Source organism: Salmo trutta, chromosome 8 (assembly GCF_901001165.1).
Source record: "Salmo trutta chromosome 8, fSalTru1.1, whole genome shotgun sequence".
Taxonomy (NCBI): Eukaryota; Metazoa; Chordata; class Actinopteri; order Salmoniformes; family Salmonidae; genus Salmo; species Salmo trutta.
In genome coordinates, this window is record NC_042964.1 from 819,629 (window position 1) to 835,222 (window position 15,594).

The window sequence follows — 15,594 nt, forward strand, 5'->3', positions numbered from 1 at the left end:
TCAGTATATCTCTATAGTGGGTGGTGATGCTAGGCTAGTGGAGTCAGTATATCTCTATAGTGGGTGGTGATGCTAGGCTAGTGGAGTCAGTATATCTCTATAGTGGGTGGTGATGCTAAGCTAGTGGAGTCAGTATATCTCTATAGTGGGTGGTGATGCTAAGCTAGTGGAGTCAGTATATCTCTATAGTGGGTGGTGATGCTAAGCTAGTGGAGTCAGTATATCTCTATTGTGGGTGGTGATGCTAGGCTAGTGGAGTCAGTATATCTCTATAGTGGGTGGTGATGCTAGGCTAGTGGAGTCAGTATATCTCTATAGTGGGTGGTGATGCTAAGCTAGTGGAGTCAGTATATCTCTATAGTGGGTGGTGATGCTAGGCTAGTGGAGTCAGTATATCTCTATAGTGGGTGGTGATGCTAGGCTAGTGGAGTCAGTATATCTCTATAGTGGGTGGTGATGCTAGGCTAGTGGAATCGGTATATCTCTATAGTGGGTGGTGATGCTAGGCTAGTGGAGTCAGTATATCTCTATAGTGGGTGATGATGCTAGGCTAGTGGAGTCATATCTCTATAGTGGGTGGTGATGCTAGGCTAGTGGAGTCAGTATATCTCTATAGTGGGTGGTGATGCTAGGCTAGTGGAGTCAGTATATCTCTATAGTGGGTGGTGATGCTAGGCTAGTGGAGTCAGTATATCTCTATAGTGGGTGGTGCTGCTAGGCTAGTGGAGTCAGTATATCTCTATAGTGGGTGGTGATGCTAGGCTAGTGGAGTCAGTATATCTCTATAGTGGGTGGTGATGCTAGGCTAGTGGAATCAGTATATCTCTATAGTGGGTGGTGATGCTAGGCTAGTGGAGTCAGTATATCTCTATAGTGGGTGGTGATGCTAGGCTAGTGGAGTCAGTATATCTCTATAGTGGGTGGTGATGCTAGGCTAGTGGAGTCAGTATATCTCTATAGTGGGTGGTGATGCTAGGCTAGTGGAGTCAGTATATCTCTATAGTGGGTGGTGATGCTAGGCTAGTGGAGTCAGTATATCTCTATAGTGGGTGGTGATGCTAGGCTAGTGGAGTCAGTATATCTCTATAGTGGGTGGTGATGCTAGGCTAGTGGAGTCAGTATACCTCTATAGTGGGTGGTGATGCTAGGCTAGTGGAGTCAGTATATCTCTATAGTGGGTGGTGATGCTAGGCTAGTGGAGTCAGTATATCTCTATAGTGGGTGGTGATGCTAGGCTAGTGGAATCAGTATATCTCTATAGTGGGTGGTGATGCTAGGCTAGTGGAGTCAGTATATCTCTATAGTGGGTGGTGATGCTAGGCTAGTGGAGTCAGTATATCTCTATAGTGGGTGGTGATGCTAGGCTAGTGGAGTCAGTATATCTCTATAGTGGGTGGTGATGCTAGGCTAGTGGAGTCAGTATATCTCTATAGTGGGTGGTGATGCTAGGCTAGTGGAGTCAGTATATCTCTATAGTGGGTGGTGATGCTAGGCTAGTGGAGTCAGTATATCTCTATAGTGGGTGGTGATGCTAGGCTAGTGGAGTCAGTATACCTCTATAGTGGGTGGTGATGCTAGGCTAGTGGAGTCAGTATATCTCTATAGTGGGTGATGCTAGGCTAGTGGAGTCAGTATATCTCTATAGTGGGTGATGCTAGGCTAGTGGAGTCAGTATATCTCTATAGTGGGTGGTGATGCTAGGCTAGTGGAGTCAGTATATCTCTATACCCCTCACCAACCCCCACCCCTCACCAACCCCCACCCCTCACCAACCCCCACCCCTCACCAACCTCCACCCCTCACCAACCTCCACCCCTCACCAACCCCCACCCCTCATCTACCCCCACCCCTCATCAACCCTCACCCCTCACCAACCTCCACCCCTCACCAACCCCCACCCCTCACCAACCCCCACCCCTCATCTACCCCCACCCCTCATCAACCCCCACCCCTCACCCCTCATCAACCCCCACCCCTCATCTACCCCCACCCCTCACCAACCCCCACCCCTCACCAACCTCCACCCCTCACCAACCCCCACCCCACCCCTCACCAACCCCCAACCCCCACCCCTCACCAACCCCCACCCCTTGTTGTGAGCTGTTGTAAGTTTGATTGACATGTATGTTGATTTCTCTGTTCAGGTGACTTGGAGGCAGAAGCGGAGACACCACAGAAAGACAATGTCACCTTCGAGAGCAAATTCTAACGAGAGGAGAGGAGAGGAGAGGAGAGGAGAGGAGAGGAGAGGAGAGGAGAGGAGAGGAGAGGAGAGGAGAGGAGAGGGAGAGGAGAGGAGAGGGACGATGTGGAGAGGAGAAGAGAAGAGAAGAGAAGAGAAGAGAAGAGAGGAGAGGAGAGGAGAGGAGAGGAGAGGAGAGGAGAGGAGAGGAGAGGAGAGGAGAGGAGAGGAGAGGAGAGGAGAGGAGAGGAGAAAACACTCTTTACAGACAATAATGACAGTTTTCCAGTTCAATAATAGATGATGTCATGATGGACTGTATTTACTGTCTTAACATTCATAGTTTGTTTTATTTTTGTTTCACAGATGTATTCATCTTGCATGAAATGTAGAATAAAACAAAACACAATGGTGATTTGTAAAATTGTTTATATTGTATTATTATGCAAATATGCTACATGCATAAGAAATGGGAACCTGGGAAAATACTACTGTATTTGTGAACGTGTTTTGAACTCGTTCGTTCAGAACACTCATTGGCTAAACAAGCTGCGTCAACCACAAACAAAACGGACCATGCTCGTAAACAAATTACAGTGTTAAAAATAATATATTAATAGAATGATTTTTTTATCAGGAATAAGGTAAGGAATAAGTAACACAGTTTATTACAGCAACAGGGGCAAAGGTACAGGGCGGCAGGCAGGCTCAGGGTCAGGGTCAGGGCAAAGGTCGGAAATCCAGATAGGGGCAAAGGAACAGGGCGGCAGGCAGGCTCAGGGTCAGGGTCAGGGCAAAGGTCGGAAATCCAGATAGGGGCAAAGGAACAGGACTGCAGGCAGGCTCAGGGTCAGGGTCAGGGCAAAGGTCGGAAATCCAGATAGGGGCAAAGGAACAGGACGGCAGGCAGGCTCAGGGTCAGGGTCAGGGTCAGGGCAAAGGTCGGAAATCCAGATAGGGGCAAAGGAACAGGACGGCAGGCAGGCTCAGGGTCAGGGTCAGGGCAAAGGTCGGAAATCCAGATAGAGGCAAAGGAACAGGACTGCAGGCAGAGTGGTCAGGCATGCGGGTACAGGCTCAGGACAGTCAAGGGTCAAAAACCAGGAGGTCAAGGCTGGAAAAGACAGAAGCTGGTAGGCTTACATTTACATTTTAGTCATTTAGCAGACGCTCTTATCCAGAGCTACTTACAGTAGTGAATGCATACATTTAATTTCATGCATTTTTTTTTTCGTACTGGCCCCCCGTGGGAATCAAACCCACAACCATGGCGTTGCAAACACCATGCTATACCAACTGAGCTACAGAGAAGGCTTGACAAACAAGACAAACTGGCAACAGACAAACAGAAAACACAGGTACAGGTATAAATACACAGGAGATAATGGAGAAGATGGGCGACACCTGGAGGGGAGTGGAGACTCTCACAGATGACGGCGTGACAGATTTATATAAATAATGCTTTGTTGCTGCATTTAAACTGTTGAAAATGCAGTTCATCCTGTGGGAGAAGTCAGAGCTCAGGAATGATGAGTTTCCCTCTAGTAATTACCAGTTCAAGTGGAATTGTCCTAGTTTTATGCTCACATTTAGATTGTAATTTAGTCTTATGCTCATGATCTCAGATGTAATTGCAGTGTACAGTTAAGTAGTTAAGATCTGGGCTCCAACAGTGCGGAGGGGGGAGGGAGGGGGGGGGGGAGTAATCTGGACGGGTAGGAAGGGGACAGGGGAAGCAGGTAGCTGACTAATGGTGTCTATTCAGCAGCCTGATGGTAGAAACAGCTGACTAGTGGTGTCTATTCAGCAGCCTGATGGTAGAAACAGCTGACTAATGGTGTCTATTCAGCAGCCTGATGGTAGAAACAGCTGACTAATGGTGTCTATTCAGCAGCCTGATGGTAGAAACAGCTGACTAGTGGTGTCTATTCAGCAGCCTGATGGTCTCGGGGCAGAAACAGCTGACTAGTGGTGTCTATTCAGCAGCCTGATGGTAGAAACAGCTGACTAGTGGTGTCTATTCAGCAGCCTGATGGTCTGATGGTAGAAACAGCTGACTAGTGGTGTCTATTCAGCAGCCTGATGGTCTGATGGTAGAAACAGCTGACTAGTGGTGTCTATTCAGCAGACTGATGGTCTGATGGTAGAAACAGCTGACTAGTGGTGTCTATTCAGCAGCCTGATGGTCTGGGGGTAGAAACAGCTGACTAGTGGTGTCTATTCAGCAGCCTGATGGTCTGATGGTAGAAACAGCTGACTAGTGGTGTCTATTCAGCAGCCTGATGGTAGAAACAGCTGACTAGTGGTGTCTATTCAGCAGCCTGATGGTCTGGGGGTAGAAACAGCTGACTAGGGGTGTCTATTCAGCAGCCTGATGGTCTGGGGGCAGAAACAGCTGACTAGTGGTGTCTATTGAGCAGCCTGATGGTCTGATGGTAGAAACAGCTGACTAGTGGTGTCTATTCAACAGCCTGATGGTAGAAACAGCTGACTAGTGGTGTCTATTCAGCAGCCTGATGGTCTGGGGATAGAAACAGCTGACTAGTGGTGTCTATTCAACAGCCTGATGGTCTGATGGTAGAAACAGCTGACTAGTGGTGTCTATTCAGCAGCCTGATGGTAGAAACAGCTGACTAGTGGTGTCTATTCAGCAGCCTGATGGTCTGATGGTAGAAACAGCTGACTAGTGGTGTCTATTCAGCAGCCTGATGGTAGAAACAGCTGACTAGTGGTGTCTATTCAGCAGCCTGATGGTCTGGGGGTAGAAACAGCTGACTAGTGGTGTCTATTCAGCAGCCTGATGGTCTGGGGGTAGAAACAGCTGACTAGTGGTGTCTATTCAGCAGCCTGATGGTCTGATGGTAGAAACAGCTGACTAGTGGTGTCTATTCAACAGCCTGATGGTAGAAACAGCTGACTAGTGGTGTCTATTCAGCAGCCTGATGGTCTGGGGGTAGAAACAGCTGACTAGTGGTGTCTATTCAGCAGCCTGATGGTCTGGGGGTAGAAACAGCTGACTAGTGGTGTCTATTCAGCAGCCTGATGGTAGAAACAGCTGACTAGTGGTGTCTATTCAGCAGCCTGATGGTCTGATGGTAGAAACAGCTGACTAGTGGTGTCTATTCAGCAGCCTGATGGTCTGATGGTAGAAACAGCTGACTAGTGGTGTCTATTCAACAGCCTGATGGTAGAAACAGCTGACTAGTGGTGTCTATTCAGCAGCCTGATGGTCTGGGGGTAGAAACAGCTGACTAGTGGTGTCTATTCAGCAGCCTGATGGTAGAAACAGCTGACTAGTGGTGTCTATTCAGCATCCTGATGGTCTGGGGGAAGAAACAGCTGACTAGTGGTGTCTATTCAGCAGCCTGATGGTAGAAACAGCTGACTAGTGGTGTCTATTCAGCAGCCTGATGGTAGAAACAGCTGACTAATGGTGTCTATTCAGCAGCCTGATGGTAGAAACAGCTGACTAGTGGTGTCTATTCAGCAGCCTGATGGTAGAAACAGCTGACTAGTGGTGTCTATTCAGCAGCCTGACGGTCTGGGGATAGAAGCTACTTGCCAGTCTTCCAGTTATCACCCTGATGCTCCTGTACTGCCCGCGTCTGAGTGAGGGAAGCGCCGAGAACATGCATGTTCTCTCATCCGTGTGTGTAGGTGGCAAGGGAAGTCAGGCGCAGGAGAAACAAACTTAATATAAGTGTAGAAGTTTAATACACTTTTTAATCAAACTCCAAAAAAGAGAATATTTACAAAAAATCTAAATCGGTACACATACCCGTCACACACCTAATAAAAACACAACACGAACACAATAACATCAAACAATCTCAGACAAGGACATGAGGGGAAACAGAGGGTTAAATATAATGAATGGGATTGGAACCAGGTGTGAAAAGAAACAAGACAAAACAAATGGAAAATGAAAAATGGATCAGTGGTGGCTAGAAGACCGGTGACGTCGACCGCCGAGCACCACTCGAACAAGAAGGGGCATCGACTTCGGTAGAAGTCGTGACAGGTCTGAACACTTTCCGAATGCGCTGTATATATTAACGGGATGCGAGACCAGGGAGATGTACCTGTCCAGAGTTGCTTATTAGGAAATGGAACTGTGCTAATTAGCATATTTTATGAAACAAACAACACATTTAGGTCCCGTGTGGCTCAGTTGGTAGAGCATGGTGTTTGCAACGCCAGGGTTGTGGGTTCGATACCCACGGGGGGATCAGTACGGGAAGAAAAAAAAATGAAATGTATGCATTCACTACTGTAAGTTGCTCTGGATAAGAGCGTCTGCTAAATGACTAAAATGTAAATTTAAAAAATGTATCTGTCATTGTTTGTTGCCAATACAATTGCTGCCTTCCTTGCTGCACCCCCCTCCCCCTTCAAAAGGACCACAATGGAAATAAGCTTCTATGTTTTATTGTGTTATACTTGATGATTTTCTTAAATTGTATGTGGAGGCATCACCAGCTGGAGTGCCCTTATGTAGGTGTTTATAAAATGGACTAATAAAGTCAATCAATCAATCAGTCAGTCAATCAGTCAGTCAATCAATCAATCAATCAGTCAATCAATCAGTCAATCAATCAGTAAATCAATCAATCAATCAATCAGTCAATCAGTCAATCAATCAGTCAATCAGTCAATCAATCAATCAGTCAATCAGTCAATCAATCAGTCAATCAATCAATCAGTCAATCAATCAGTCAATCAGTCAATCAATCAGTCAATCAGTCAATCAATCAACCAGTCAATCAATCAGTCAATCAATCAATCAATCAATCGAACACCTTTGACATGAATTGGAACTCCGACTGCGAGCCAGGCCTAATCAATTGCCCAACATCAGTGCCCTGACCTCACTAATGCTCTTGTGGCTGAATGGAAGCAAGTCCCCGCAGCAATGTTCCAACATCTAGTGGAAAGCCTTCCCAGAAGAGTGGAGGCTGTTATAGCAGCAATGTACCAACATCTAGTGGAAAGCCTTCCCAGAAGAGTGGAGGCTGTTATAGCAGCAATGTACCAACATCTAGTGGAAAGCCTTCCCAGAGGAGTGGAGGCTGTTATAGCAGCAATGTTCCAACATCTAATGGAAAGCCTTCCCAGAAGAGAGGAGGCTGTTATAGCAGCAATGTACCAACATCTAGTGGAAAGCCTTCCCAGAAGAGTGGAGACTGTTATAGCAGCAATGTACCAACATCTAGTGGAAAGCCTTCCCAGAAGAGTGGAGACTGTTATAGCAGCAATGTACCAACATCTAGTGGAAAGCCTTCCCAGAGGAGTGGAGGCTGTTATAGCAGCAATGTTCCAACATCTAGTGGAAAGCCTTCCCAGAAGAGAGGAGGCTGTTATAGCAGCAATGTACCAACATCTAGTGGAAAGCCTTCCCAGAAGAGTGGAGACTGTTATAGCAGCAATGTACCAACATCTAGTGGAAAGCCTTCCCAGAAGAGAGGAGGCTGTTATAGCAGCAATGTTCCAACATCTAGTGGAAAGCCTTCCCAGAAGAGAGGAGGCTGTTATAGCAGCAATGTTCCAACATCTAGTGGAAAGCCTTCCCAGAAGAGTGGAGGCTGTTATAGAAGCAAACGGGGGGGACCAACTCCAAATTAATTCCCATGATTTTATAATGAGCTGTTCGACGAGCAGGTGTCCATATACTTTTGCTCATGTAGTGTATAAACCTTTGGTCTACTCGTCATATCAGGACACACCACCTTATGAAACCCCTCCCAGTCCTCAAGCCTGTATTCCACTCCTAAAGTTTGGTCTTATCCTTCAGATAGAGCTTCACTCTACAGGCCGGGTAATCAAACACATAACCCCACAATTGGCAATTAGACATAACCAATGGATCTGTCAGTGCCGTTAAATCTTCCTAGGGATAGCCCCCCTTTTTTTCAATTTACTCCTAAAATGACATACCCAAATCTAACTGCCTGTAGCTCAGGCCCTGAAGCAAGGATATGCATATTCTGATACCATTTGAAAGGAAATACTTTGAAGTTTGTGGAAATGTGAGTTGAATGTAGGAGAATATAACACAATCGATCTGGTAAAAGAAAATACAAAGAAAAAAACAACAATAAAAAAAATAAAAAATCTACCACCATCTTTGAAATGCAAGAGAAAGGTCATAGTTCTAGCCATCACTCTGGTTGTAATTTCGATGGTGTCCACAAGAGGGCAGCAGTGTATGTGCAATGTTTCAGACTGATAACTTGAAGTATGAGCAAGCTACATGACATTTAGTGTGAAGTCACCCAGGTACATTTGAGCAAATCGTGAAGGACACATTTACATTTATATGAAATTTTTTCAGCAAGAATATTGTCAAATCTGTATACTTGGACTTTGATTTAGCTTTTCCATTATTAGTAGCCATATTATAAGTTCAACATTTGCAAAACACCCAGTTTTCATAACTTCATCACTCTCCATATTCTTGAAATTGTTGTCCAAAAGGAAAAGGCTTGCTGTCGCACAAGGTTAGCAGCAAAATTGTGCGACAGATACTCCCGTAAAGCCCAGCTCATTGGCTATCTACTTGACCCCGATTGGTGCTTATATGACAAAGTTAGAGTCAATCAAGTGAAGACCGCATGTGTCATCGGCGCGCCATGAAGGCGTCACTCGCTGACCAAAGTTGGTGTCCTATAGGATATACTACACCCTTAATGAAATAGTGAAATCTGGTCACGTTCTAGGATCTCTGAGGAATAAATACGAACGTAATTTGACTGGTTGAAACAACGTTTAGGGTTAGATTTTCACAGATTCCTTTCTTTGCAAATTGAACGAGTGTAAATACAAAATCGATCGTGCATGCTATATGGACCTTTTTAGGATATGAAAAAGGATTTTATCTAACAAAACGACACTTCATGTTATCTCTGGGACCCTTTGGATGATAAATCAGAGCAAGATTTCAGAATGTAAGTACACATTTCACCTTCAGAGGTGAAGTTATCAAACCTATCGTGGTGAAAAAAAGTGTTTTGTTGTTAGGAGCTCTCCTCAAACAATAGCATGGCATTTTTTCGCAGTAATAGCTACTGTAAATTGGACAGTGCAGTTATATTAACAAGAATTTAAGCTTTCAGACTGTAACGGCTGTTCGAAGGATTGGACCAAGGTGCAGCGTGGTTAGTGTTCATGATGGTATTTATTTTATCTGAACACTAAATCAAAAACAAAGTGGAACAAAAACACACAGCTCTGTCAGGTGAAAAACACAAGACAGAAAACAGTTCTGTCAGGAACATGAACTAAACAGAAAGTAACCACCCACCAAAACCCAAAGGAAAACACGCTGCCTAAGTATGGCTCCCAATCAGAGACAACGATATACAGCTGTCCCTGATTGAGAACCATACCCGGCCAAAACAAAGAAATACAAAACATAGAAAAAGGGACATAGAATGCCGACCCTAGTCACACCCTGGCCTAACCAAAATAGAGAATAAAACCCTCTCTATGGCCAGGGCGAGACACAGACGACATAAGACACTTATATGTACCGACATTTGTTGTTTCTCTAAAATGTGCAATCATGACACACGACGCTACATGATTTACAACTGTCCCGTTGACAGAACACCTAAGGTATCTGGGTTCTGTACACATTTTGAAAAAGCTTTTTTTTGGGAGCATCATATATTGTTTATTTATACTCAGTAATTCTTCTGTTGTAGTCTGAGTCCTACGTCCGATGTTACGGTCATCACATGCGGATCAGTACGAAACAACTCCACCAGTTATCTGTGGTTTTATCTCTCTTGAGGTGATGATGTCACTAAGATGATGTCACTAACAGGATGTCACTAAGATGATGTCACTAAGAGGATGTCATTAAGATGTCACAAAGATGATGTCACTAACAGGATGTCACTAAGATGATGTCATTAAGATGATGTCATTAAGATTGTGTCACAAAGATGATGTCACTAAGAGGATGTCATTAAGAAGATGTCACTAAGATGATGTCATTAAGAGATGTCACTAAGATGATGTCATTAAGAGGATGTCACTAAGATGATGTCACTAAGATGATGTCATTAAGAGGATGTCACAAAGATGATGTCACTAAGAGGATGTCATTAAGATGTCACAAAGATGATGTCACTAACAGGATGTCACTAAGATGATGTCATTAAGATGATGTCATTAAGATTGTGTCACAAAGATGATGTCACTAAGAGGATGTCATTAAGAAGATGTCACTAAGATGATGTCATTAAGAGATGTCACTAAGATGATGTCATTAAGAGGATGTCACTAAGATGATGTCACTAAGATGATGTCATTAAGAGGATGTCACAAAGATGATGTCATTAAGAAGATGTCACTAAGATGATGTCACTAAGATGATGTCACTAAGATGATGTCATTAAGATGATGTCACTAAGAGGATGTCACTAAGAGGATGTCACTAAGATGATGTCACTAAGATGATGTCTCTATCCATCGTGGTTCCAGAGTGGTTCCAGAGTGGTTCCAGCGTGGGTCCAGAGTGGTTCCAGAGTGGTTCCAGAGTGGTTCCAGAGTAGTTCCAGAGTGGTTCCAGCGTGGTTCCATCGTGGTTCCAGCGTGGGTCCAGAGTGGTTCCAGCGTGGTTCCAGCGTGGTTCCAGCGTGGCTCCAGAGTGGTTCCATTGTGGTTCCAGAGTGGTTCCAGCGTGGTTCCAGAGTGGTTCCATTGTGGTTCCAGAGTGGTTCCAGCGTGCTTCCAGAGTGGTTCCAGAGTGGTTCCATTGTGGTTCCAGAGTGGTTCCAGAGTGGTTCCAGAGTGGTTCCAGCGTGGTTCCAGAGTGGTTCCAGAGTGGTTCCAGAGTGGTTCCATTGTGGTTCCAGCGTGGCTCCAGAGTGGTTATTATCTGTGATTAAACCATCCCACCAGGTGTGTATCTACTGATCTGTGATTAATCCATCCCACCAGGTGTATATCTACTGATCTGTGATTAAACCATCCCACCAGGTGTATATCTACTGATCTGTGATTAAACCATCCCACCAGGTGTATATCTACTGATCTGTGATTAATCCATCCCACCAGGTGTATATCTACTGATCTGTGATTAATCCATCCCACCAGGTGTATATCTACTGATCTGTGATTAATCCATCCCACCAGGTGTATATCTACTGATCTGTGATTAAACCATCCCACCAGGTGTATATCTACTGATCTGTGATTAATCCATCCCACCAGGTGTATATCTACTGATCTGTGATTAATCCATCCCACCAGGTGTATATCTACTGATCTGTGATTAATCCATCCCACCAGGTGTATATCTACTGATCTGTGATTAATCCATCCCACCAGGTGTATATCTACTGATCTGTGATTAAACTATCCCACCAGGTGTGTATCTACTGATCTGTGATTAATCCATCCCACCAGGTGTATATCTACTGATCTGTGATTAAACCATCCCACCAGGTGTATATCTACTGATCTGTGATTAAACTATCCCACCAGGTGTGTATCTACTGATCTGTTATTAAACCATCCCACCAGGTGTATATCTACTGATCTGTGATTAAACTATCCCACCAGGTGTGTATCTACTGATCTGTTATTAAACCATCCCACCAGGTGTATATCTACTGATCTGTGATTTAACAATCCCACCAGGTGTATATCTACTGATCTGTGATTAATCCATCCCACCAGGTGTATATCTACTGATCTGTGATTAAACCATCCCACCAGGTGTATATCTACTGATCTGTGATTAAACTATCCCACCAGGTGTGTATCTACTGATCTGTGATTAAACCATCCCACCAGGTGTATATCTACTGATCTGTTATTAAACCATCCCACCAGGTGTATATCTACTGATCTGTGATTAAACAATCCCACCAGGTGTATATCTACTGATCTGTGATTAATCCATCCCACCAGGTGTATATCTACTGATCTGTGATTAAACCATCCCACCAGGTGTATATCTACTGATCTGTGATTAAACCATCCCACCAGGTGTATATCTACTGATCTGTGATTAATCCATCCCACCAGGTGTATATCTACTGATCTGTTATTAAACCATCCCACCAGGTGTATATCTACTGATCTGTTATTAAACCATCCCACCAGGTGTATATCTACTGATCTGTGATTAATCCATCCCACCAGGTGTATATCTACTGATCTGTTATTAAACCATCCCACCAGGTGTATATCTACTGATCTGTGATTAAACCATCCCACCAGGTGTATATCTACTGATCTGTGATTAATCCATCCCACCAGGTGTATATCTACTGATCTGTGATTAAACCATCCCACCAGGTGTATATCTACTGATCTGTGATTAAACCATCCCACCAAGTGTATATCTACTGATCTGTGATTAATCCAGGTGTATTAGGAGTGTTTCGTCAGGTGTCCAGGCAGGAAAAACGGGAACAACGGAGTTTAACGTTAAACCGAAAAGATTGTCAAACTAAGTGTGTTTTCAGACGCTGTTTATTGGTTTGTGGGGTTTGAATAGTGTGAGGATACCACACCATATTTGGTCGAATCACAACATGGGGTACACAATTAATTATACTGTATTTCTTAAAGGGGCAGTAGCCTAAATTGGGTGTACAAAGTTCAATTACAGCAACATTTCATCTGCAGTTATTTTTCTGCTATTGATTCTCTTAACAATAATATTTACATGTTAATAGTATCTTCTGATTACAATTATTATGTCTCATTTTTAAACTAAATGCATTTTTTTAAACTAAATCTATTAGCTTCCAAAATTTAAGTAGGTTTATCTAGCTGTGTGATAACACATTCTGATAGAACGGCTTGTCCTGCACTTTGTAAAAACCCAGAGTGCTTTGAGTGAATGTTGGAAAAAGATCTTGGTTCCTTTCTAAACATGGCAATGTGAATGCAAAGCGGACTCGGACCACAAAATAGGTGAAGTAAACTGGCAAAAGAGTTGAGTCCTCATTCATTCAAGGGCAGTGTGAATTTACAGATCACTGAGTTATTTAGCTTTTTTTAACGCCAGAGTTCACTTTAAAGAGGAGTGAGATCAGTTCTTTATAGAGGAGTGAGATCAGTTCTTAAAAGAGGAGTGAGATCAGTTCTTTAAAGAGGAGTGAGATCAGTTCTTTATAGAGGACTGAGATCAGTTCTATAAAGAGGAGTGAGATCAGTTCTTTAGAGAGGAGTGAGATCAGTTCTTTATAGAGGAGTGAGATCAGTTCTTTAAAGAGGAGTGAGATCAGTTCTTTATAGAGGACTGAGATCAGTTCTATAAAGAGGAGTGAGATCAGTTCTTTAGAGAGGAGTGAGATCAGTTCTTTATAGAGGAGTGAGATCAGTTCTTTAGAGAGGAGTGAGATCAGTTCTTTATAGAGGAGTGAGATCAGTTCTTTAAAGAGGAGTGAGATCAGTTCTTTATAGAGGACTGAGATCAGTTCTATAAAGAGGAGTGAGATCAGTTCTTTATAGAGGACTGAGATCAGTTCTTTATAGAGGAATGTATGTGAAAATCCCGTAAGACTCTTATAACCCCCCTAATACTGCTAACCCCCGCTAATACTGCTAACCCCTCTAAGACTGCTAACCCCCCCTAAGACTGCTAACCCCCCTAAGACTGCTAACCCCCCTAAGACTGCTAACCCCCCCTAAGACTGCTAACCCCCCCAAGACTGCCAACCCCCCTAAGACTGCCAACCCCCCCCAAGACTGCCAACCCCCCTAAGACTGCCAACCCCCCCTAAGACTGCCAACCCCCCCTAATACTGCCAACCCCCCCTAAGACTGCTAACCCCCCTAAGACTGCTAACCCCCCTAAGACTGCTAACCCCCCTTGACTGCCAGACTGTCTGTCTGTCTGTCTGTCTGTCTGTCTGTCTGTCTGTCTGTCTGTCTGTCTGTCTGTGTGTGTGTGTGTGTGTGTGTGTGTGTGTGTGTGTGTGTGTGTGTGTGTGTGTGTGTGTGTGTGTGTGTGTGTGTTGTGTGTGTGTTGTATGGGTAAAGTCTCTGTTACATCACAGTAATATAACACGACGCTGTTATGACGGAAGAATCTCTGGACTCAGCAGCTTCACAACTGATGTCTGATTTGTCATCTTCATATCTGTGTGATTCCTATTGGCTGAATGCTTCTTCTCTCCAGGATGCTGTATCTTCGGATTGGTTGGCAAATGTGTCACAAGACTGATCGGTTGTTGAGGTCGCTTCCGGACTCGCTGATTGGCTGTGTGACTGACAGGTCAGTGAGATGTAAGGGGAGGAGGAAGATGACGAGGAAGAGGAGGAAGAGGTCAAACGGAAACGTCAGCTTTGATCTGCAACACGTCAGACAGACCTGGTCTCTTCTTTAGGGCCTGTAGGAGAGACAACAATATACAGTTGAAGTTGGAAGTTTACATCCACTTAGGTTGGAGTCATTAAAACTCGTTTTTCAACCACTCCACAAATTTCTTGTTAACAAACTATAGTTTTGGCAAGTCGGTTAGGATATCTACTTTGTCACAAGTCATTTTTCCAACAATTGTTTACAGACAGATTGTTTCACATATAATTCACTGTATCACAATTCCAGTGGGTCAGAAGTTTACATACACTAAGTTGACTGTGCCTTTAAACAGCTTGGAAAATTCCAGACAATTATGTCATGGCTTTAGAAGCTTCTGATAGGCTAATTGACATCATTTGAGTCAATTGGAGGTGTAACTGTGAATGTATTTCAAGGCCTACTTTCAAACTCAGTGCCTCTTTGCTTGACATCATGGGGAAATCAAAAGAAATCAGCCAAGACCTTAGAAAAAAAATTGTAGACCTCCACAAGTCTGGTTCACCCTTGGGAGCAATTTCAAAAAGTCTGAAGGTACCACGTTCATCTGTACAAACAATAGTATGCAAGTATAAACACCATGGGACCACGCAGCCATCATACCACTCAGGAAGGAGACGCGTTCTGTCTCCTAGAGATGGACGTACTTTGGTGCGAAAAGTGCAAATCAATCCCAGAACAACAGCAAAGGACCTTGTGAAGATGCTGGAGGAAACAGGTACAAAAGTATCTATATCCACAGTAAAACGAGTCCTATATCGACATAACCTGGAAGGCCGCTCATCAAGGAAGAAGCCACTGCTCCAAAACCGGCATAAAAAAAGCCAGACTACGGTTTGCAACTGCACATGGGGACAAAGATTGTACTTTCTGGAGAAATGTCCTCTGGTCTGATGAAACAAAAATAGAACTGTTTGGCCATAATGACCATCGTTATGTTTGGAGGATAAAGGGGGAGACTTGCAAGCTGAAGAACACCATCCCAACCGTGAAGCACGGGGGTGGCAGCATCATGTTGTGCGGGTGCTTTGCTGCAGGAGGGACTGGTGCACTTCACAAAATAGATGGCATCATGAGGCAGGAAAAT

The 15,594-nt window shown here is 44.1% G+C and overlaps 2 protein-coding genes across 2 annotated transcripts in view; one reads left to right on the forward strand and one right to left on the reverse strand.

Moving 5' to 3' along the window:
- The window catches only part of LOC115198018 (sodium/hydrogen exchanger 9B2), a 47,977-nt gene extending 45,683 nt beyond the window's left edge, over positions 1-2,294 (forward strand). Inside the window, exon 12 of the mRNA XM_029759668.1 lies at positions 2,145-2,294. Coding sequence (XP_029615528.1) covers positions 2,145-2,209 — 65 coding nt within the window. The 3' untranslated portion in view covers positions 2,210-2,294. The remainder of the gene's footprint in view (positions 1-2,144) is intronic.
- Positions 2,295-14,141: 11,847 nt separating this feature from the next.
- The window catches only part of LOC115199191 (F-box only protein 41), a 45,871-nt gene continuing 44,418 nt past the window's right edge, over positions 14,142-15,594 (reverse strand). Inside the window, exon 13 of the mRNA XM_029761820.1 lies at positions 14,142-14,538. Within this exon, the coding sequence (XP_029617680.1) occupies positions 14,476-14,538 (63 nt within the window). The 3' untranslated portion in view covers positions 14,142-14,475. The remainder of the gene's footprint in view (positions 14,539-15,594) is intronic.